General features: G+C 45.1%; 2 protein-coding genes across 2 annotated transcripts; one reads left to right on the plus strand and one right to left on the minus strand.

Annotated features, from left to right (window-relative positions):
• Positions 1-9,330: 9,330 nt before the first annotated feature.
• LOC114860940 (desumoylating isopeptidase 1-like) lies at positions 9,331-12,756 on the minus strand. The gene is made up of 6 exons (XM_029159852.1): positions 12,550-12,756; positions 12,253-12,274; positions 12,009-12,078; positions 11,760-11,869; positions 11,419-11,541; positions 9,331-11,289 (listed from the first exon to the last, which is right to left on the minus strand). Exons 1-6 carry the CDS (start codon positions 12,638-12,640, stop codon positions 11,199-11,201), a joined length of 507 nt encoding a protein of 168 aa, XP_029015685.1. The 5' UTR covers positions 12,641-12,756; the 3' UTR covers positions 9,331-11,198.
• Positions 12,757-13,431: 675 nt separating this feature from the next.
• Positions 13,432-24,165, plus strand: flii (FLII actin remodeling protein). The gene is given in 33 exon segments (XM_029158967.2): positions 13,432-13,590; positions 14,656-14,766; positions 15,374-15,445; positions 15,615-15,695; positions 15,892-16,139; positions 16,275-16,378; positions 16,502-16,677; positions 16,920-17,077; positions 17,262-17,298; positions 17,300-17,347; positions 17,518-17,563; positions 17,566-17,664; positions 17,783-17,913; positions 18,098-18,205; positions 18,358-18,462; positions 18,549-18,728; positions 18,819-18,901; positions 19,010-19,084; positions 19,233-19,316; positions 19,419-19,590; positions 19,802-19,909; positions 20,001-20,192; positions 20,343-20,441; positions 20,587-20,676; positions 20,763-20,902; positions 21,009-21,240; positions 21,316-21,470; positions 21,553-21,613; positions 21,701-21,829; positions 22,116-22,222; positions 22,304-22,409; positions 22,528-22,593; positions 22,676-24,165. Coding segments are annotated over 33 exon segments (3,801 nt in total). The 5' UTR covers positions 13,432-13,527; the 3' UTR covers positions 22,811-24,165.
• The last annotated feature ends 737 nt before the right edge of the window (positions 24,166-24,902 follow it).

Below are 24,902 nucleotides of genomic sequence, written 5' to 3' on the forward strand. Positions count from 1 at the left end.
CTGGTTTCACACACACAAACATCCACAGACGCTCTTCTCTCCTCTGACCTCTGTTTGTTGCAGGAAACCAGAAATAATGAGTGCGTGCGTGCGTGCGTGCGTGCGTGCGTGCGTGCGTGCGTGCGTGCGTGCGTGCGTGCGTGCGTGCGTGCGTGCGTGCGTGCGTGCGTGCGTGCGCATCATCTCCAGCTGTCATAGATGTCACAGTCAGTGTCTCAAGGGTTTGGACCAAATCCATCACACAGAGCAAAAAGCCAAACGCCACAAACCATGTGCACAATACTTCTCGCGCCCACTCTTTTTTCCCTCTCTCTCTCCCTCGCTCACCCATGGCAGACATCCTGGAGGCTCAGTGCTAGTGTATAAATATTATTATTCAGGTCAGAGGATGCTGGACTGTTATTACGTATGCATCCATCCATACACAAACGCTGGTGTTTTTATCAGCTAAACTAAACTCTGTTACTTAAAAAAACAGTTTGAATAAGTGAATGTGTTAGAATGTGGCCTTAAATTCATCCATTCATCCACTCATTCGATCCGCTCAAAATATTCTCGGTGAGTTTCAGCCCTGATCACGAGTGATGCATTGTTCATCACTGACCAAGGTTTCAGTCGAGGTTCATGCAAATTGAATGATCTGGCTGCAGCCACTTGGCAGAGATGGATTTTAGATTTGTCTTTTTATTGACAGATTTGGTCCCAGCAGCTTCTGGGTGTCGGTGTTTCCCCTCAGGCTCCAGTAAAACATCACTTACTGACAGCTGTAGTACGATCTGCCTTCGCCTCCTCAGTCTCCGTCAGGCTGCTTTTACTCTGGCAGCCTAATTCTGCAGCGATGCTCATCACCGATGGTTGACGAGACATTTTTGAAAATAAAACCCCCCAAAGAAACAGAACTTAAGCTATTAATGCAAGTTTAAGGTTAATTTAGTACGATTAAAGCCCCACAAAGGAGTAGTCTGGGTTTTACACTAGTCACGATTGAGGAGAGTCATTGTTTTAATTTCTGAGTTGCTGTTTTTCTCAGCAGCGCATCTCCACACGTGAGGCCGCCTTGTACAGGTTACATTAAGGCACAGGATGTGCAGTGGACTGAAGGCTTTAACCAGTTAAACCCAGCTAGTCTGACAGGTTGTACAGACATAGAGATGCACATTAATAAATGATCTGCTAGTCAGAGTCCAGGCGCACAGTGGGTCCAGTTCTGCTCAGGCCCGAGTGGAGGCAGCGCTGGCTTCCGACCAGCTCACCTTTGTGCATCCGAGCGATGAATGGATTTCAACCGGCACCTGACAGAACCAGATAAGACGGGAGCTGCCACACAAAGCCACTCACTGCAGGTGATAATGACAAGACAGGGAACCAAATGAATGAGGGGGCATGAAAAAGGGAGGAAATATGGCGTCTCTGGAGAAACACTGTCAGAAGGAGAATGATCGAAGAACGGAACTGGGCTGGATAATGTAGAGGGAGGACAAAGGGACGCTGAGAGAAAAGGGAAATGACATTTCCAGCTGCACAGGGAGCAAAATGTGCACATTTGCAGCAGAATGTCACACGAGCTGTGGAGAGGAAAAAAAAAGCTTAAAGTCAGAGGCAGCGGGACTGAGCGGCGGGAGCGTGGAGGTTAATCCAGCTGGAGCTGCAGGTGCAGGGAGTTCACGGCTGGAAACGGGGCCGCGCGGACGGACACGGAGGCGCTGTTTGCGCCTCCCCTCAGCTCCATTAATGGCTAACGTGAACGCAGGTTGGCACATTAAATAATGGCGAAGCTGCCGGAGACGACAGGAGGCACACGGAGACGGAGCCCTGAGGCGCTGAGGGAGGAAAACGTTTTAAAAAGACGGCAGAGTGGCAGAAGAGGAAGGTCAGTGGTGAGATGAAACAAAAAGGCCTGAAGACCGAGTCCACGGAGATCACAGCGCTATTAGATCTGCTCCGTCCACTGCGTCACAAACTCCATCAGGCTGCAGCCGCTCCATCTATCTGCTGCCTCTGAGCCCCCACCCTCCGACCGGGTGGGAAATCTAGCCCAGCAGCTGATCCCAGTTCAGCCCCACCTGCCTTAATTGCCAGAACCAATAAAGACAAGCTATTAATAAGTCATCAATTGATGCGGTTTGCTGAAAAAACAACACATTCAGTCTTGGCCACGTTTTCTATCTAGGGGCCTTGTTTTTATTACCAGTGACGAGACCAAATCCATTTGCCTTCAGCACCAGAACAACAAGGATATAAAATAAATAAAAACTCAGAAAAGCACATCATAAAAGCATGACGAGCCCCAATCGATCCATCTGCCTTAAACTGGAAACGCTAGAAGATGAGGTGGGCGCCAGGAGGCGAATAGAAGCTGATGGATGAGTCGAGCCAAGACCTTCTGCAGCAAATTAATTAGATTTTAGGATATTTACGCTGATTGGACACATCTGTAATTACGTGTGTGGGTGCGAAGACGAAGGTCTTATCACGGAGACAGAATGCAAAGTGAATTACAAAATCAAGCACGGGAGCAATAACAATGAAACAACATGGACGCCTTCCTCACCGGTTCAGCTGCATCTGCTCTGTTGGTAAACACGTTAGCATGCTGCCGTTATCATGCTGCCGTTAGCATGCTACCGTTAGCATGCTGCCGTTAGCAAGCAGACGGCTTTCACATGCACCTTATTAAGGAACGCTTCATAATTCAAATTAGAAAATCCTTCGTTAGAGGCTGCTTCATTGTGTTTAATATCAAATATTAAGAAGTGAGCAGCTGCTGTAAACGCGACACAGCGATTGGATCTGCGTCTCCACCCCCCCCTTCCCCTGCACCGCTGCGCTCAGGAGCCGCCATCATTCCACTCAATTACCACCATTTATCTGCTCCACAACAGTAATCCAGTCGAACAGCTTCTAAAAGGAGCTAAACAGAGCGCAAACCCTCAGCGGCCACTTTATTAGGCACGAGAGTCCGACTGTACGATCAGACGGAGGAAGCAGGTTAGAGTTCACTGTCAGGTGGGATTTACGGCCACCTTCTGACCTTCTGACCTCCGAGGACCTTCAACACCCAAACTGCAGCTTCAGTCATTTCTGTAAATTTGTGTGTAACTGACTTCGTGCATCATCCTACAAACAGCTCACGCTGCTTCTCATTCGCTGCTTCCTCCTCTCACGAAAAGCACAAACGATCAGCTGAAGCTCTTTCACCGCGCACAGGCCTGCGTTTGTGAACCTCCCGTTGCTGTTTCAGCCAACGCCGCGTTGGATTCGCACGGCTCCTGTTTCTGACTCCGCGCAGGTTGCAGCTTTTAATGGGCCACGTCTGGCTTTGCATCTGGCACCTGTGAGCGGCTGAATTCATTCAGTGTTACACTCAGCTGACGCGCTGCAGCCTCTGTGGCACAGAGATCAATGCAGCTGTCAATCATGTCATCTGTCATCAATGCAGTGGATCTCATCTGCTCCCATACAGTGGTGGTGGGCCGGGGGGGCCGGGGGGCCAGGGGGGGGGGCACCACCCCCCCAGAGAAGCTCCACTCCACATTCAGTGCATACACAGCTCACAGGTATGTTCAATCAATAGGTAAATGCAAACAATAAATAAATACAAAGAAAAACCCAAATGAATAAATAAATCAGTCATAAGCTAAATAAATAAATAAAAAAAACACCCTTGTCCACTGCGCTGCTGCCCATCAGTTTTGACTCACTGGGAGCAGCAAAACCAACCTCCATATGTAGGGGCGATAATGTCCCACACAGGGTTTAGTGCGTTGACAGAATAAGAAGCAGTTGACAATAAGCAACAGGGTATATATAATAAATAAAATTAAAAACACATTTTTGTAATCTGTAAGAAGGTACATGGACCGCGTGTCAGTTTACAGACACTAATGTGCAAAATGTGTTTTTTCAAAATGTTTGCTTTTCTTAAAATTGAGGTAAAAGTGAAGGTAACTGATGTTTATTGTTAACTTGTTTTAACTCAAGGCTCATGCATCGAAAGCCATCCGCTGAACTCAATCTGATCATTAGAAGCCCAATTTCATATTCCACCCCATGATTTTCTCGGACCCCCCTCTGGCCACCCCATTCAACATGTTCTGGAGTCACCACTGCTCCCATAGTGGAGGATGAGAGATGAACCTTTCGAATCCCAGTCTAAGTGTTGCTTAGTTTTAATGGGACGTAAATGTGGAGTCAGCTCCTCCTGTGGAGGCGGGACCTCGTTTTGGGGTCAGGCTGTGAGCCGCTGTGTCGAGCTCCAATCAAAACACTTGACAGCAGCCGAGTCTCTGGTTCTGGTTCCTGATCCTGATCTGTGTGAAGGTGTCAGTGGCGAACGCAGCCAGATAAAACAGTACTCTGTGTTCGTCTCTGCTGCTCTGCTCCGCCTCCTTCGTCCTCCTCAGCCTCAGCTCCTCACGGCTGCTCGTCTCAGCTCATCAGTAAAGTCAGCGCTGCAGCACTGGGCTCCGCTGCCTGTGGCTTTTTGGCTCTTTGCTCACATCAGGGTGAGCATCCAGACTTTCCAGCCGCTAATTTCACCCGTCTGCACCACAGTTCGCTTCCATGAGTGGCCGAACAAAACTTCACAGCAAAACTAGGCAGCAAGTAGGTCAGGACTGCATTGTTCACTGTTCCACTGATTAAGAAGAAGAGCAGCGTGAGCTGTCGAGAGGTTTCTCTATGGTTTAAGCTTCTAGTTATCTTCTGTTGATGGTGACCTTCTTTCACATCTGTCAGCCTCTGAACCCTGTTTGCTTTGTCGTCACAGACTCGTACTTCCTGGAGCCTCTTCTCCTTCTGTTTCTGCAGATTTTGCATTTGCACCTCCTCAGAGCAGCTCCTGTCGGCTCCTCCTGCTGCTGCAGTGAAGCAGCGTCCTTTTACTCCTCGCTGCAGCTGCTGTAAATGCCGTCCACATTCAACTCCGCTCGGATGGAGCCTGGTGAAACACGCCTGTCATTACTCCCTCCTCTCCCAAAACACCACCGCTGGTTTCAGCTTGGCCTCATCGGACCCCTGAGTGCAGGGTGCATTTCTGATCATAACCAAGATTATTTGAGCTCACTCATTCTCAGCACTTGTAATGGACCTGAAGGCGACGGCCTCTGTGACCGTGATCTGCACACGATGCAGACTTCACCTCCACTTCCAGGCAGCGCATTCGCTCCAGACTGCTCCATATGAAATCCAGTGGTTGGTTGAGCTGCATCCAGCTGTTTGTCCTGTATTTGTGAGGGAGGGGCTGAATCTTTTGAGCAATGACGTACGTGCAGAGATGGTGACTCCATCCACACACGCCAGGCGTTTGAATTACTCATGTGAGAAGACATTTGTTTCACTGACTGTTGAATAGTTCTGACAGTTTTATGTGTAACAGAAATATTTATTGTTGCTGCCACAGCAGCTGCAGGCGCAAGATGGAAACTCCAGCGTGAATGTTTTATTTTGATGACACAGATAGTTACGGTGACGTGCAGCAGATCATCTCCAGCCGCAGTGTTTATTGCAGCTTCTTTATGGCAGATGTGAAAAAAACAAACTTCAGAGTAAATCGTGGAAAAAATCTGTCACGCCTCTTTCTTTGGTGCAGCAGCCGCTTCGTGACGGAGATCTGGTGGTCGAGCGGCCTCTGTCTCAGTCTGTCTGCGTCAACGACGATTCACTGCTGGACTTTACTGGGCCTCATTCAAACCAGCTCTGCAGCTCTGCTCAGTCCTCCTGTTACCGGGCCATCGTTTGCTTTCATCTGATGCGATGGAGGCTCCAGTGCCACATATGTTCCCATGGCCTGAAATTTGTAGTGACACCTCCAGTTACAGGCTTCACGGCCGCAGAGACATCTCTGTCACAGCCTCCACATGAGTGCACTCATCAGGTGTGAGCCATCAAGCACATGAGTCACTGTGCAGCTGAAAGGAGGACGCCAGCAGCTCTTTAATATTCCAGGCAGGAGCCGAAGCTGCTCTGAGATGGTGCCATCAAGTGGAAAACGGGGGTAATGCACAACGAGGAGCTGCTCCTGCTGCAAAAGAACTTAAAGCTCCCGGGCTTGTTCTAATTTTAGGAGGCTGCATCTCAGTCTGAGTCCAAGCAGCGCGCATCGTGCCAACACACTGGAACGTGCAGATGGAGGAGGCCCAGTGCGGCCCAGGATGTGGAGGTGGAGGTGGAGGCAGAGAGGCAATTAGTGGGACTCTCTCCTCCCACCTTCTCTCGCTCTCTCCGCTTTTAGCTCCACTGTCACACGGTCATTGGCCTTCGTGCTCAGTGCTGCCTCTGGTGGCAGGAGCAGGAACTTACAGCCGACCCGCCACCACTTAAAGCGAGAATGTTCAGCTTCAGACGCGATAGACGCAGCATGAGATTCAAAGCAAATCCCTTTACTGATCCTCCTCTCTGTCAGCTGACAGGTATCACCACCAACTCTCCATTCAGACCACTCTCAGTAGTCAGTTTTTCTCCTCTCCACTACTTTTTCTTTTTCCTGACACTTCTGCTTGTTGCTGTCTCAGCTTGTCAGAGTCAGGCTCAGACGGACAAATTATGGGGGGAGGTCCTGTCATTGTTCATCACACTGATCCTCTGTGCAGCTTTGTGTGTCTCAGCTGAGCTGCTTCAGACTCCTGCAGTCCATCCACGCTCTCTGACCGGTGCAGACCGGGCAGCTCACGTAAACCAGCGCGGCGTCCAGATGGGAGCGCCCAGGGCTGCAGGGAGCGCCTGCAAATGGTGACTGATGCGGCAAAAGGTCTGGAGGACGCTTCACGCGTCTGCCGCTAGAATTGTGCATCTTTGTACTCATGCAAGGACGCGGCGTGGCGGTTTTCCTGGCGTGGGCCTGACGTGGACCAGGAGCGTGCAGCAGCTGCTGACCCAGCGTCGCCGTGGCGACCTGGCCAGCTGGCTGCTCGCCGTGGGAGCTGACCAGTTCAAGAAGAAAGAGACGGGCAACGAGCGAGCGCGACCCCTGTTCTGCTGCTTTGGTAATGGCCACTTTTAACCAGCATCAGAGCCCGATGTGACTCATGCATAAGTCAGACATTAATTCTTTGGCTTGCGTGCATTTGGCCGTATTACAAAACAGAAGAGACAAACTGTTTCCTCTTTAAAGAAAAACTCAGCCAGTGTTTTGTAATAGCTGCAAAGTCTAAGGCCATTAGAACTAGAAAGCAAAATGCATGATGGGAAGTGATGGAGGTTAAGGAACAAGGTCAAGAGAGAGGGAGGAGAGAAATGAGAGGAGGCCTGGAAAGCGGAGGAGGTGCAGCCAAGCAAATACTCAGTGGGTAATTAAGGATTTAGTGAAGGAGTGAATGAGGATGAAGGGATGAAAAGGAAGAAAAATGAGAAATGTGAAAAAAAGAAAAAAGAAGGAGAGCTGGGAGAGAAACGTGCAGGCGGGAGATCGAGAAAGCGAATGTTTGCAACAGAAAAAGAGGGAAAAGGTGCAGAAATAAATGACAGAGGAGCCGTGAAGAAGGGACAGAGAGAAGGATTTCCTCCGTCCCTGCGCCGCGACAAGCTGACAGTCATTCAAAGCGACACCTACAACAGAGACGAAAGCATGGGCGCACGCATGGCTGGACAGGAATAATCATCACACTCTGATGTGGCTTTGAACATTTAGCTCCACTCCTCTGAGACCACAGCTAATTAAAGGCGAAGGCACTGTCGCAACAGCACAAGCAAGTATGTGTGACTGTGAGTAAAATATATTTTAGCAGATTAATTTAGCATCAGACGCGTTTATTCTGCTGTTTTGGACACAAGAGCGCAGAAGTCGGGCTCCGTTCAGCTGCAGACGCTGCGTACGATCAGCTGATTTACTGGTGTGAACGGGTCCGAGGAGCCTGAGACGCTCCCATACTGTCTCCTGCACTGCATCCATTACTTATCACTCGTTCAAAGTGGCAGGACAACCTTGGAAAGTGCTACACGGATCCCTTAATTATGCATCAGGCTGCTGTTTCTCCCGGCGCAGCTTTTAAACACTTACCTGGTAAAAGCATCCGTGTTTTCTATGTCTCTCACCTTCACTCAGACACACAAACACAAACACTCCATACGCAGCAAATCGCTGGAAAGTGTGGGGTTTGGTGTTTGGTAATTTAAGCTTTAAAGCATCAGAAACAGTCGCTAAACATCTGGATGTGAGCACTGCCCCAGTCTTTATGAACAGACACGTTCAGGCCGGTTTTACACTTGGCCCTTAAAAAATAAATGATCCTTAGTTCAGTCACACCGTCGCTGGAAAGTGGATCCGGATGCATGTTTACAGATGCGACCGCCTGAGGCTCAGCCTTGGATGTCTTTGACATCTAACATTAAGTTTGTTAGTACTAAATACTATCACTATCTTTATAAAATAGCTACTATTGTGTGTGCGAGTACTAGCCTCACAAACCGCAGCCTGTGGGAGGAGCAGCCCACTCACCCTCGTGTGTCAGCGGAGGATTTGTCAGCAGGGGGTCTGGGTGACCTGCTGGGTTTGGTCCCGGAGGCTGTGCTGGGCCATCGTCTGAGGCCCCGGCTCAGTCCCCTTGAAGTCTGAGGGAAGGTTACCATTTGTCAAATGTCACACGGACGCCCATCAGTGTGCTGCTCACTAAGCTGATTCAGCTGCACACCCGGGGCAGCGGGCGGGGAGGTCTGCGTGCATTCATTATCCTCCCCCCCGGGGGGGTTCAGGCCCAGAGGCCATGCACAAAGTCTGCCACGCACCTGGACGTGTCACGGCCTCGTTGACATGATTGACCCTCCAACAAATGGATTTTAATTATTGCGCTGAGCTTCACATTGGAAGCTGTTTGAAAGGACAAGTAGCAGAAAACAGGGGAAAACATGGGAGACGTTCACCTTCATGCAGCTGTTTATCAATATTACGGTGGAGGAAAATGTTACTTTCCATTTTCATTTTCAGTGCAACGGCTTTTCTTATTAACCTTTTGGTTCCCAGGTTTGCAGAGCACTGACCTCCATTATGTCTCTGGCTATAGAGGCTGGTCGAATATAGATTCAAAAAGAGATCCTTCATAACATGTTTTACACACTTTCTAATGTAAACAGCATCGTCCTCATTTTGAAGACGCATCTGCAGATGGAGAAAGAGCAACGCTGCCGCTTAGTGGACATTCACGGAACTGCAGCAAGGTCAGTACTTTTTCTTTCTTGCTTTGAGTTTAACCCTGCAGCAAAAACAGCTAAATCCAGCTTTAACTTGACTTTGATGCAATTATTTCAGTATCAGCTTTTTAATCAGCAGATACTTTACTTTGAGTACTTTACACAATCACAACCTCTTTGAAATAACAGACTCCAGAGTTTTCAGTGTGCAGTCAATGGCTTTATGTCTGGCAGAATTCCAAAAAACACTGACATAAACAATACATAAACTATCATACTCAATTTACTTAAATAGGGAACAACATCCATAAATATATATGTGGTGATTCACATTACAGAAAGCAGCCAATAATAACAAGATCAGAGCAACACAGTGGTCTGGGTCCAGAAGGCCGAACACCAGAACCCAGACCCAGCTGCAGTAGTATTTGGGTTGTGAAGGTCCGGCAGGTCTAACGGTGCTGGTTGAATCCCCCTCTGTGCTTTCGTGCTTCGAGGTTCAAGCTGCACAACATCATACAGTACCTCAGTCCAAACGTGCTGCTTGTGGCCGACGGCAGTAGAACAGGCTGGACCCAGACGCTTGACGCTGGGATGCGATCACTCTGCTCCCTCACATGGCTCAGAATCTACAGCATTAGTTAAACTGCACTGTGAACAAATATCTGAGCGTTGTTTGGACGTGAAGCTACCATCTGTGCTATATGACGACCGTGCCAACCCCAACAGCGCGTGACGTAGCCAAGCGGAGGGAAGCGAAGGCACAGAGGCGTCCTGTGTATGAAACACACTCTGGTGGCTGTTAATTAAAGGACTCGAGCAGGTTAGTACTTCTACAAACTCCCTCCTCCATGTTAAAAACGTCAGTGGATGTGCAGCCGTTTGAATCATCTACATGGAAAGGTATGGATTCAAACAACGCCTCCCTGTGGCTCCAGGTGCGTTCACTCAGTTACACGAAGAGCGGATCCAATGGGGAAAAACCCAAAGAGAGAAGTGGCTGCATTTCCAGAGAAAAACAGGATGGTCTGGAAAAACAGAGTTCCACTGAACTGATCCCAGTCCTGCTTTGACAAATACACTCAGGTCTGTGTCACCCCGACTATTGGAATGATCATGTAGGTTCAGTAGGTCAGCACAAATCAAGAGTCGATGGGAAGCTTAAAACAGGTGAAACATAAAAGTGCTGAATTCAAATGGAATTAACATTAAAAGAATAAACCACCTTCTCCTATTTTTGACTACTTTTCGCTGAATATATTTAACAACTAGGTCAGTTTTTGTTAGCAGATGAGTTAAATACTGTATATGACAAACTGCTATTAACATTTGGCAAGTCACAGAAATATTCATACTGAATATGCCAATAAAATATTAATTGACAACATGATAGCTTTATATCAAAATCATTCATCCTCCAGTAAATAACTAGTGGTAGAACTCAAGTGATGACCTTTGCTGAGGTGAAGTGTGCGTCTCCCGTGGTTCTAGTTTGAAGATAGTACATTCACATGAATGACCTGGAGAGGTTCTGGAGGAGCAGGTCAGTCAAGACACATTCTCTGTTCTAATGATTTCCCCGCTCATCCAGATCACGTCATCAGAAGGTGAAAAATGCATCTGGACAAGATTTTCCAGCTTTTAACAAAAGTATTATGCATTGAATGTGTGTTAAACCTAATATGTCAGTTATTTGGATGAAAAAATAAGGTTGTCCTACTGTAAATTGAGTAAATTCTGTAATGCTAAACAACTAGTAAATGAATCTTTTGTATAGTACAGAAGATAAAGAACTAAAGTGGCTTAATGCACTAATGTGTGCGAGGTATTTAAATGTTGTATGTGGCTTAATTACAGCTTTCAGAGAGGTGGCAAACGTTTCACATCTAGCTGTGCTGGTGTTACATGAATTCTCATCTTTACTACATTTTAAAGAGGAAAAAATATTTAAATTGTGGATTTAAAGGATGAACTAGTTGGCGTTCTGTTTTGACTTTCAAATAGCTGCAGTCAGTCTCATTCACAGAAAAGAAAGAAGGACAAACAGGTTGTGACTTGGAGACCGCTTTCTCGCTTTAGATGTTCCTTCCGCCGTTGATGACGTTACCTCCCGGAGGCGCGATGTGAATGGAGTCCAGGATCGGCCGCAGGATCTGTCCGAACGGCCTGAAGGCGACAGGAGGAGCACATTTTAGCTGTGACCTACTATATTCACTGCCTACTTTAACCTCTGTTGTCCTAAATGTTGGTTCGGTTCAGCTCAGTTGACGTCGTGGGAACGGGTTTGTCACTCACGTGGAGAGGACTTCGGAGGGAAGGTCGGTGATGTAGGAGGGGATGGTCCTGCCCGTCAGGAACTGAGCCACCTCGTTGGTGAACGTGTTGCAGTTGTGCTCAAACAGACGATACCTGTCGCCTCTGAAACACACACACACAGTTGTGACGCATTGGGACGACTAAATAATGATTTACTAACAAATAAGGCTTGATTAGATTGATAAGTACATGATACAACAAAGTCAGGTAGCTGTGTGATTTCAAGTAACATACGTAACAACTCGGTAATTACCTTTATGAATATGTGGAAAATAAAAAAGGAAATGAGGAAGGGTGCAAAGAGGAAACAGCTGCTTGACCTGTACGTGCTCTCTCCCAGGGAGGAGAGGTAATCCATGAAGATCTCCTCAGACACCTCGGTCTCGCCCAGCTCCACTACTGTATCTGGAGGACCCAGCATGGTCCCACCCTGAGGAACACACACAAAGACAGGAACGATGAAGGAAACGAACCATGTGTCTGAAGCTCCAGCAGCTCCAGGAAACACAAGTCGTAGTCTGTGCATGACTTAAAACACACACAGGGTTGGCTCGATTTGACAGACTCACCGGAGAACAGCTGGAGATTCCTTCACCTCCAAAGAAAAACTCATCACCATATGCGACTATGGCTGTGTGCCTGGAAGAAAGCAGAGAATTAATGCGAGCTCATCCAGGCATAGATGCTGTGTTTAGTTGTATTTCATAGGACTTTTTTATATATCTCATGGGTTTGGGACCAGAAATGAGTCACTGGCCCAAACCTAATACTGGAGGTGTGAATAGGTGAGAGGCAGCCGTGCTGTCTTCTTACCATATACCGTCCAGCTGTTTACCTGCAACACAAAGGCATGACATCATACTTCATGACACAGCTGTAGTTATCAACTGGAATGAATCATCATCTGTTAGCATCAGAGCCTACACCTGCTGCGTGTCACTGTCGAAATGTAAGCAACTTGTAATAAAACCACAGCGTTAATGATGTAATAAGAGATCAACCCGTTGCATCGTAACATGAATTACACTTCTCTGCTGTCGGCTTTTGTTGCCACCTGGTTTCATGCATGTCATCCAGGCCGGGCTACATCCTATTTCTATTCGCGCTTACCCAGCATGATGGGACTGAGGCTGCGAGCCATTCCCCTGGAGAGGTCATAAATGTACAGCTGTACACTGTAACGCGTAGTATTTTTATCCATAGTGTAAACCCAAAAACGGCGGCGTTTAATATTCCGTCGCCTGAGTGACGCTAAAGACCTTTAACAGTACAGCTGACCGAGGGGTGTCACAGGAATTATGTCATCGCTTCTAAAAACAAACTTTAAATACTTCCGTTGTTGTTGCCTTCAAGATAAGAGCCTTATTGCGATATCTCTACAATGCAGCGAACACTTTCGCTAGACAAAAGCTTTATTCTGAAAGGAAAACGTAGCTTTTCCGGTTTTACCTTTGCTTCCGCTCAATGACTTGACACAATTTGTTTTTGAGCAGCTTTAATATGTATTTTTGTAGATTTTTGAGTACTAACTGTCGCAATATACAAAAATAGCTTTATGTAGCTTTTAAATGTGTGGATAAAATATCAAAATGTATTTATTTAAAGGAGAGTCACATAAATGTAATTCTAAAATATGTCCACTTGAGGTTTTTGAGAAAACACAGAAAGCAGTGACTGGATAACAAAAAGTAACAAAATTACGTAATCACGTATTTTTTTACAATATAAAGAAAACCTGAACGAGTTCAGAGTAATACTTTGTCACAGAAACTGATAGTTGACACCATGGAACGTCTGAGAATATCATAGAGAGAAATTAAATATTATGTTCAAAAAAAAATCAACGTTTCCCGCTTAACACTTAATTGAAATTATCCTTAATAATACAATTAATAATTTAAAAATTTCACAGGTGAAAATATTTTACTGCAACCAGACCGTTTTGCACTTCACTGCAGAAGGTGGCGCTAAAGCGCCTGAAAGCAGTTCACCACCAGCAGAAGAAGAAGCGGCGCCTTCAGCCACAACCCTCCCCGGTTTCAGACCAAAATAGACAGTTGGGGGCTGAGCAGCTGATATTTACCAGAAATGGCTGCGACCGGAGTTCTTCCCTTTATACGAGGGGTAGACCTCAGTGGAAACGACTTCAAAGTAAATACTTTAAACTGTATTCCTTAAATATGTATTCTTAACTGTTAGGAAACTACCACGGTTAGCTAGCTAGCTAAAGCTAATCCTCGCTATATACACGGCGAAAACACTTAGCTTAGCTTGTTAGCATTGGGCGTTAGCCAGTTGTCAGTTACCTCCAGTCTGCTCTCCGTCGCTAAGCTTTTGATGAACAGGTTTCTGTTTAGCACAGTGTTTTAGGTATTTTTTGTTCCTGTAGCTGAATAATAGTACGACGTTATGTTAAAGTTTATACCGTTTGCTAGCTACATTAGCCTGGGTGTTGACATTGGCTAACTCCCGATGTCTGAGTCAGAAACCTACACGTAAGATCTCAGCGCGTTAAGTGACGCTATGGCGAAAAAAACTAAACTACACGCGTAAGATTGTTGAGCGGCTGAAGTCATTCAGGATCTTCATACTTTTGCATGTGGTGTTTTAGACTTTGCGAGCATAGTATTGTGGTTTGTAAAATTAGTCCGTCCGGCTGTAGTGACAGCTGCGATCATCTGACATGTAGGTCAGTGACAGAACTATGTATGTGATCAACCGTAGCAAGGCTACAGCGTACCTGCGAAAGTAAAACCGTTGGTGAACTACCTACTAGCTCTAATTTAAGCAACAATGGCATGGCATAATCTTCACTAAATGTGACCTTGATCAAGTCAACGCGTTATATCTAGTTTGTAAATGATGACGATGTCCGCAGCATTTGCTCCTGTGGCTGATTTGTAGAGAAGCGATGTTTTCTTTTTTGTGTTGTAGGAGCAGAGTTGTAATGTGACTTTATTTTTAGGTATATACACACAATTCTGCAAGTTGAAGTGAAGCATTCTATGTTCTGTATATACAAGTAGCTAAAAATTCTTTACTCATGTTGCATCAAAAATCTGGTTGTGATGAGTTGGACACATTCTATATTTTATGGTCAAACCACTTGTAAAAGTTCTAAATATTTACACTTCTGTCTACAAGTTCCCTCACAAGTTAGTGCTAAGTGTTAAATATGTCATTATCATAACTACATCTGTGTCTTTGGTTGTACAGGGTGGGAACTTCCCAGAGCATGTCAAATGTATGAGCAGCCTGCGATGGCTGAAGCTCAACAGGACAGGACTGTGTTACCTCCCAGAGGAGCTGGCCTCTCTGCAGAAGCTGGTGAGACATTCACATATTTATCAAATATTAGCTAGATCTATTAATTATAGTGTTTGGCTATTCATGCTTTTTCACACATGCTGCCTATGTCTTTATTTCCTGTTTACTGCATGTATATAATTCATAGTAAACTCGTGTATTAACAACAAAAATGTAAGAAAGTCTGAAACAAGAGAAACCTAAAGAGTAGTATAGATTTGATTAAATAAGTAGATTACAGAAGATCACTCATACACTATATACCTGAATACACTCAGTCCTGCTTTAATCTTGATTTCCTATGAAAGGATTATCTAATTTAAACATCCAAAGCACTGTTCAGAAGGTCACAGGTGATGACATGATCTTGTCAGTTAGTTATATACCGTAGATAAAGAAGATAAGTCTGTGATTGAGGCTGTTAGTCAAACCGATTTGTGTTTACCTGCATGTCTTTTGATGCTATCCCATTGGAAGCTGACATTTGCTTTTGGAGGCACGTTAAACTTGAACGCTCCTCAGTAGTGACGTGAGAAGGGTTGTAGGGTGTGGGAAGCTATAGGTTGCAATATTTTGTTTGTCTCGTGCCCTTTTGATCAGAAATAGAATTTCTCATTTTCCTCTTTAGGAGCATATTTCAGTGAGTCACAACAGCCTGTCCACCTTATATGGGGAACTGCGCAACTTACCGAACCTACGGGTAAGAAACACCAACACCTGCATAAGAAAATACACACAAATAGAAAATTCAATTGAAATGATATTTAAAGATAAGTAATACAACTTACAAGTTTTGACAAGCTTAAATGGACTATGGTGTTTTTCTGTGTGGTTTTAATGGTGGCCTAAAGCTTTTGCTGTGTGTGTAGGCACTGGTAGCCAGAGCCAACAACCTGAAGAACTCTGGAGTCCCTGATGACATTTTTCAGCTTGACGACCTTTCTGTGCTGGTACATCTATCCATACATTTTGCTCTGGCTTATATTCTAAAAGACTTGTTTACACTCTAGTTGCAATTATTTTTTTGTCATTTTCCACCTTTCACCTTCTTTCATATTCTAGTTCATTATGTTGCCACACGTCCCCAAAAATAAATCTTACTTCCACACACAATTTACGAAAATACATTTATCCGTTCTAATTTAGGACCTGAGCTACAATCAGCTGACAGAGATCCCCAGGGACCTGGAGAACAGCCGGAACATGTTGGTGCTGAATCTGAGCCACAACAGCATTGATTCCATCCCCAACCAGCTGTTTATCAATCTGACAGACCTGCTGTATCTGGACCTAAGCGACAACAAGCTTGACAGCTTGCCACCCCAGATGAGACGCCTTGTGCACCTGCAGACTCTGATTCTCAACAATAACCCGCTGATGCATGCTCAGTTGCGGTAAGGAGATGATTTCGTATTTTACCAACTATTTGTTCCTTGACCTAGAAGGTGCTAATGACATTTAATTAGAAGTAGGAGGTTTTAATTGATTTATTTCTGCTGTCTTATCGTTATTGTTGTGTGTCTGAGTAGACAGCTGCCAGCCATGGTGGCACTAACGACTCTCCACCTGAGGAACACCCAGAGGACCCAGAGCAACATGCCCACTAGCCTAGAGGGACTCTCACATTTAGCAGGTACCACTTGTCATTTCTCATCCACCTGAGACTTTCGGTATTTGGATCACCATTTTACACGTGTGCTGCTTTGTACTCTGTGTAAAATAAACAGCCCATTTTAACATTGTCTTCTCTTCCCAGATGTTGATCTTTCATGCAACGACCTGACTCGGGTGCCAGAGTGTCTCTACTCACTGGGCAGTTTGAAGAGACTCAACCTTAGCAGTAATCAGATCACCGAACTCTCCCTCTGCATTGACCAGTGGACCCAGCTCGAGACGCTCAACCTGAGCCGCAATCAGCTGACTTCACTGCCTGTAAGGACTCTAAACTTTAACCATTACTTTTCATAATCCACTGTTTCCTATTATGTGTGTTTGAGGAAGTTCAGAAAACGTTACAACAAAACTCCATTGGTCAAAACAGAAGGAACCAAAAAACACTAAATGTGTTTATTTCTGTGGGTGATCACCTTGAAAATCTTTGTTTAATGTGTGATTTCTTGATGTAAAATCTTCTGGATTGCTTTTCAAATACCTTCCTCTCTGTCTGTCACCAGTCTGCCATCTGTAAACTGTCGAAACTGAAGAAACTGTATGTGAATTCCAACAAACTGGACTTTGATGGAGTTCCACCCGGAGTAGGCAAACTGTCCAACCTCATGGAGTTCATGGCCGCTAACAACAACCTGGAACTCATCCCTGAAGGACTCTGCAGGTTGGCTTTACTTGTTGATTGCAAAGCTGCATACACTATGTGTTGTAATCGTGGTGACTTATACTCTCAACAGATGTTTAAATTGTCATGAGTCTGATCTCAGGTTTTCAGTCCTGATCACGTGATTATGATTATGAGTCCAGCAAATAAACAAAAACTTGAGGTTTTGTGTTTTTCTCTCTAGATGTGGAAAGCTGAAAAAGTTAGTGCTGAATAAAAACCCGCCTGGTGACGCTGCCTGAGGCCATTCATTTCCTGACAGATTTGGAGGTACAAACAAACTCTATAACATACATACTGCACTAGAGTTATTAACATTTGGCTTGCGCCTCAGTATTGAAGGTTTTTAATGTAAGTAATATCACCCTGAAAGAAAAGCTTCTTTTAAGGATACAAATACTAGTTATTAGCAAAACCGCAATGAGCCTCTCTGCTTGCAGGTTCTTGATGTGCGTGAGAACCCAAACCTGGTCATGCCTCCTAAGCCAGTGACAGAGCTGCAGAGTGGTACAACATCGACTTCTCTCTGCAGAAACCAGCTCCGCTGGCCGGGGCCTCACCCGCCACTGTAGCTGCTGCTGGAGGAGGTGCGTGTGTTGGCGCTTGCACATGACTTTGCTCACGTTTGTGTCTTTAGGTGCACTGTGAATACAGGTTGTGTGCTTTCTTTAGGCTCAGATTTGTATTTTGTGTGTGTGTGTGTAGGAGCTAGCCCACGAGATCACCTGGCGAGAAAGATGAGGCTGAGGAGGCGGAAGGACTGTACTCAGGATGATCAGGCAAAGCAGGTGCTGAAGGGCATGAGTGATGTTGCACAGGAAAAAAAGAACATGGAGGTAAGAAAAGAAATGTATGTTTAGCACAGCTCTATCTGGGGAGTGTCATCTGGACGTTAATGGTGTTGCGTTCTGTCAGTTATTTAGTTTAATTGCTCTCCTGACAGATTAAATAGTTAAATCACTTGAGGAATGAACAGATAACAACAACCTGGAATTTATTATAAACACATTAATTTTGCAGGAGAATGGGGATTTGAAATATGGAGATTTAAAAATCCGAAAGTGGGACAAGAGTCTAGAGAAGCCTCAACTTGACTACTCTGAGTTCTTTTTGGAGGACGCGGGGCAGGTAACCCACCTTTGTGTCTTTTATTTCTTTTCCAATAAAAATGAGTAACGATTATCAGCGACATTATTGCGCTACATTATTAAACAGTTGATCGATTTTTAAAGTGAGTTTTAATAGTCTTTAAAGCTTTCCATCTTGCTACTCCTCCACAGGTTGCAGGTGTAACAGTGTGGCAGATCGAAAACTTCATTCCCATGCAGGTGGATGAAACCTTCCATGGCAAGTTCTATGAGGCTGACTGCTACATCGTTCTCAAGGTAACGTTGGTCCGCAGCATTCCTCGCATTCCCTCTTCTGTCTGTTCCTCCCACGAGTCTCATGTTCTTCCTCTTTGTATTTACAGACCTTTCTGGATGATAACGGCGCTCTGAACTGGCAGATCTATTACTGGATTGGTCAGGAGGCCACGCTGGACAAGAAGGCTGGCTCTGCCATTCACGCCGTCAACCTGAGGAACTTCCTTGGAGCAGAGTGTCGGACAATACGGGAAGAGATGGGCGATGAGAGCGAGGAGTTCAGTGCTGTGCGTATAGACCTGCTGTATTGATGCAGTCGTGTTTAAACAAAGGGATGTAAGATAGCGTTACATTAATCTGTGCTTTGTTATTTGTAGGTTTTCAACAATGAAATCTCGTACATTGAGGGAGGAACAGCCAGTGGGTTTTACACAGTGGAGGACACACACTATTCTGTCAGGTAGGCCCACTCTCGTGTCAAATACATGTCTGTTGGTAGTATTATGATATTGTTTTTTGTCCTCGCAGCTTTATTACCTTAAGGTTTAATCTTTTTTTGTTTTGTCAGGTTGTATAGAGTTTATGGCAAAAAAAACATCAGACTGGAGTCTGTACCGGCGAAGGCCTGCTCCCTCGACCCTCGGTGACTCTTTTCTCCTCACGTCATTCAATCATTATTACTTCCTTTGTGGTGCTGCACGTTCTGTATGATGCAGCCTCTGTATTTGTGGTAGACGTGTCGTTTTTCTTTTCATTGTGTCTGTGACATCCTGTCTTTCTGTTTCTGTCAGCTACGTCTTCTTGTTGGACACAGGACTGGAAATCTTTGTCTGGAGAGGGGCCAACGCTACGCTCAGCGGCACCACAAAGGCTCGGTAAAACTCTTTGCTCTTTGGATGGACGTTTTCATAAGGGTCTTTATGAAAAGTCAGAGAAGATGAACTAATCTAACGTTCCCGCGAATTGTCACCCCCCAGGTTATTTGCAGAAAAGATTAATAAGAATGAACGTAAGGGGAAGGCTGAGATTACAACCCTCATGCAGAACCAGGAGCCTCCAGAATTCTGGGAGGTACTGGGAGGACAACCGGAGGAGATCAAGAAGCATGTACCAGATGACTTCTCCCCCATCAGACCTAAACTGTACAAGGTAACTGTTCTCTGCTTAGTTTTCTGTTTGCTGCTTGTTGTGAACTACAGCTCGAGGCTGAATAAATCAGTGATCAGTAGCTCATGATGACACACAGTGAGAAAGGTTGGATGTTGTGGCAGTTTAAAAATGATACATATCCAGCCAGATCTGCATGAACAGATCTTCAGTAAGTTAGTGATGTCTAGTTTCTCTGGCTGCTGTGTTGTAGGTGGGCTTGGGCCTGGGCTACCTGGAGCTGCCTCAAATCAACTACAAGCTGTCCGTGGAGCACAAAGACCATAAGGTCAAACTGGACACTTTGCCAGAGCTCAGACTGGTAGGTTCATCTGCTGTATAAACAACCTTTTCCTGTCTCCTCCTCCTGTTTCACTGCATCATGGTATCTATATTTCTATCCTTTTCTACAGCTGCAGTCTCTGCTGGACACAAAGGGTGTGTACGTCCTGGACTGTTGGTCTGACGTCTTCATCTGGATTGGGAGGAAGTCTCCGCGTCTTGTCAGAGCCGCTGCCTTAAAACTGGGCCAGGAGATCTGCTCCATGCTGCACCGGCCCAAACACGCATGCGTGACCCGCAACCTGGAGGGCACAGAGTGCCAGGTAAAGCTTAATGCTGCCACACTCCAGATACGCATGAAGCGCGGCAACCCACAAATACGTTGTACTTTGTATTAGAATATTTGACTTATTTTGACTTTGTTCCCTTCATCACAGTTTTAATTGATGCATATTTTCCATCATTTCCATTAGGTGTTTAAGTCCAAGTTTAAGAACTGGGATGACGTGTTGAAGGTGGACTACACCAGAGCAGCTGAGACTGTACAGCAGACCGACAGTCTACAGGGCAAGGTCAGCTGTTTGCAGTTGAATACCAGAGGATCCTATTCATCACATTATGGGCTTTTCTTAATGTATCCTTGTGCTTTGAATGGGCAGACCTTGCATATGTGTGTTGCTGCTTGTGTCTGATTATTATGGCATTTTTGTGTCTCAGGTCAAGAAGGACGCAGAGCAAAAGGACCAGATGAAAGCTGACCTCACAGCTCTGTTTCTGGCCAGGCAGCCAGCCATGCCGCTCACCGAGGTAACGCACAGTAAATCATTTCCAGCCAAGCCAATATCTACTTCATCTCTCATGTTGATTTAAGGGAAAACTGTGTGTCTGTCCAGGCTGAGCAGCTGATGGAGGAGTGGAATGAGGACCTGGATGGTATGGAAGGATTCGTGCTGGAGGGAAAGAAGTTCGCTCGTCTGCCAGAGGAGGAGTTTGGCCACTTCTTCACACAGGACTGCTATGTTTTCCTCTGCAGGTAACCATGTGTGTGAGAATGAGGGATGGAAAAAATTGAGATGTGTGTTCTGTGGATGGTTAGCACCTGAGATTCAAACACAGGCCCACGGGATGTCTTTTCTCAGATACTGGGAGCCTGTTGAATATGAGGATGAGGAGGACAAGGTGAAGGAGAAGAAGCAAGGCAACGGTGGTCATCCTCCAGGAGACGAGGACGAGGAGGACAAACAGCCAGAGGAGGACTTCCAGTGTGTGGTGTACTTCTGGCAGGGCAGGCAGGCCTCCAACATGGGCTGGCTCACCTTCACCTTCTCCCTGCAGAAGAAGTTTGAAAGTCTCTTTCCCGGAAAACTGAAGGTTTTAATTGTGCTCTTAGTTTTAACCCTGTGTTTCTTACAGAGCTGTAGTGACTCCTGCTGTTTTGCTGTTTAGGTGGTGCGTATGACCCAGCAGCAGGAGAACCTCAAGTTCCTGTCTCATTTCAAGAGGAAGTTCATCATTCATAAAGGGAAGAGGAAACAGAACACAGACTCTGCCCAGCCCTCGCTCTACCATATACGCACCAACGGCAGCGCGCTCTGCACCAGGTTAATGCCGCCTGCTGTCAACTGACTTTCCTCACCATCACTGCATTTTGTTAATATTGTTGATATTGTTGATATTTCTCAGGACCATCCAGATTGGAACAGACTCGAGCAACCTCAACTCAGAGTTCTGCTTCATACTCAAGGTTCGTTTTTTTTTCTTTGTATCAGTCACACATTCACTTTCGGACTGCTCTCTTCCTGCCTTTAGTAATGCTGTGTGTATTGTGCAGGTACCATTCGAGAGCACAGACAATCAGGGCATTGTTTACACCTGGGTAGGCAGAGCTGCTGACCCGGACGAAGCCAAACTGGCCGAGGACGTCATGAATAGTATGTTTGATGACACGTACAGCAAACAGGTAAGAAAGAGGAATGTGATATTTGTGTTTGTGAAGGGACGCAAGAGAGCACAGACAACATGTTACTGAAAATCTGATTTATTTAGAAATATATAAAGCTAAAAGTGTGTTGCCTTTAGTCCACGCGTATTAACATGTTAAACATAGAACAACTGCTCTATGTTTAACATGTTAACAACACTCACGGCTTTGACTTCCCTCTCTGTAAAGCAAGTACATGCTGCAGCCCACAACTCTGTGTACTTTACTGTGTTTTTGTCAGACATGTGAACGACTTGTTTTGTAGGTGATTAATGAAGGGGAGGAGCCAGAGAACTTTTTCTGGGTGGGGATCGGATCTCAGAAGCCGTACGATGAAGACGCAGACTACATGAAACACGCTCGCCTCTTCAGGTTAGTGAGCGTTGCCGCGCTTTCTCTGCAGCATCTGCTCTCCTCTGTCTCATCACTTTCCCCCCGCTTGCTTCTCCTCAGATGTTCGAATGAGAAGGGTTATTTCTCTGTGTCAGAGAAGTGCTCAGACTTCTGTCAGGACGACTTGGCTGATGATGACATCATGTTGCTGGACAATGGAAAAGAGGTCAAAACAACTGATGTGTTGTTTTTATTTTACCTTTTATCGTCAAATGCTTTCATTCCATGTCACTGATTTCTTTTCTTTTCCTCTCTCTCTCTCTCTCTCTCTCTCTCTCTCTCAGGTATACATGTGGGTCGGGACTCAGACCAGCCAGGTGGAGATCAAGCTTAGTCTCAAAGCCTGCCAGGTGAATGGGAAACTGCAGCTTGGAACCGGTTTGGCTTGTCTGTATACACATTAACTAACACTCTGCTCCTCCTCCTCACCAGGTGTACATTCAGCACATGCGCTCAAAGGAAGCAGAGCAGCCTCGGAAGCTGCGGCTGGTGCGGAAGGGAAACGAGCCCCACTGCTTCACACGCTGCTTCCACGCATGGGGAGACTTTAAAACTCCCCCCTCATAGACAAACACTTTACAAATCACCAATTTATATGCAAATCAATGAGACGATTATGTCTATGCGTAACCCAGCCTTACATGAGCTCTGGCCCTCCTTCCTGCTCAGCACAGACAAGTCAGCTTACAAAGTGAAATCTGGACACATCTTAGATTAGGTCACATTTCTGCCTTTGGATCAAAGAGTAAAATGTCACCTTATGTCCAAGCCTTTTTTTTTTCCTTTTGTTGAATGAAATATGCTTTGAAATGAAATAATTCTGAGTCGTATCATGGCTTTAAAGATATCCAAAGGGAGCTCAGACCCTGACATATCCATGAGTTTGGCTGCTTGTGTTGTAGTTTTCTGTGGTGGAGAACTACGACTACACTTCTCCGCGTTTAGTGCCATTTTGCGCAGCTCACTTGAAGCAGTTGAAAGCAGACATTACACTTTGTTTTCTATTGTTGGGGGATTCAAATAAGTGGCACTAATAGATTTTCTGAGGAATGTTAGTTCATATATTTTTCGGTTGTGGACTCGACGCTGTGTTTTTACCCCCTTTCGCTTTTCTCTCCTTTGAAAATCTCTCCTTTCCTTACAGTCTGTTCAGCGTCTGCTCTCATTTCTCCCACGTGTCCACTGATCAGACCGTTGAAAGACAAGTCATTCATGTCAAGTTGCTTTAAATTGAAATTTTGTTTTGTTTGATTATTTAGTCAAATTTATTTGGCCAAAGATTTGAGATGATCTGGGACGTTGAAGCGTGAGACAGATGCTTGTTTATAGTTTAAAGGGCGAAGGTTTAAATGTGCAATCAGTAGAGTCCAGGAGATACAGAGACCACACTGGTCCGCTGTTACAGCCCGTCAAAATGTCTTGTGTTGTTTTTTTGTTTGTATCTTCTTGGAGCTTCTAAGTTCTTCTTTTTTGCATAATCATTTTTGAAAAAGCAAATGCATGTTTAATTTTCAGAACTAATTATTTTAAAGGTGGAGTTAGACGTCGTTCTTAACATGTTTTCTTTTTCAAATGTGTTTATTTTGGAAGAAGACTCTTATCGGCCCGATTTAATGGGAAAGAAAGCTTGTGCAGCACAGAGACATATTTTAATATACATTGACTTCTGCTTTCACTGATCTCAGATCAGTGGTGAGCTGAACAATGCCTGCTTGCACTGGTCTGAGCACGATATCTGTGTTCCCTGATGGCTGCAACCTCTGCATTGTGTTTCTCTTTTCTGTCTTTGGGGGAACTCGTATGGCTGTTGGTGACTTGCAATCGTACACGTGTTTGTGTATATGAATATGTGCACATGCTCAAGATGTCACCTGCAGATGCTTTATTTATGTATTTTATATAAAAATAAAACCTCACTTTCAGCTTTGTTTCCTCTCTGGTGATTCAAATTGTAGCTAGTATGTAAAAAAATCTATGTAAAAAAAGTACAGTAGAGTCCAGAGAATCTGCCAGGTGCGTTTAGTCTGATTACTTGAGGTGGATGCCTAGTGTTTCCTGATGTCTCTTCGTTTAGCAGAACAGAGATCATCACAGAAATGAGCCTTAAAGCTTCAGCTGCATAAAGTGAAGGTTAATATTTCACAAATATTAATGTAAATTAACAATAATACAATTAAACAATTTACTAAGTTAAACAACTAATGTGATGTATTCCTACTAATGTGAGTAACACTGATGTCATTAACAGGTGTGACAGAACTGGTTGTGACTCAACGCTTGATTAATCAGATTATAAACCTTTCTGGTTTATTTTAGCTGGTTCTGTTCTAATTAAGTGATTTCATCCTTTCCCTTACTTTTCTGTCGATCAATTCCTAGATAGTGGATATTTCTTCATCCCATTGAAGTCTTAGTCGTGCTTTTTGCTGATCTGGCGTTTCTGATTTCCTGTGTGTTCAGCTATGTTACAAGCTTTGTCTGCTGGATTCTTTGCTGAACCTTCTGTGGCACGGCTGAATTTTCAGTGTGGGAATTTGCTCAGAATGCTGCTTAAAGTGCTTTCTCTAGTTTGGCTCTTTCTTGACCAAAATCACTGCTTTGTGTTTGCAGCTTTGTTATCTTTGGCTGCTGTTTCACGTAGCTCAGCTGCTACTTGGCC

The sequence above is a fragment of the Betta splendens genome, chromosome 8 (assembly GCF_900634795.4).
Source record: "Betta splendens chromosome 8, fBetSpl5.4, whole genome shotgun sequence".
Lineage (NCBI taxonomy): Eukaryota > Metazoa > Chordata > Actinopteri > Anabantiformes > Osphronemidae > Betta > Betta splendens.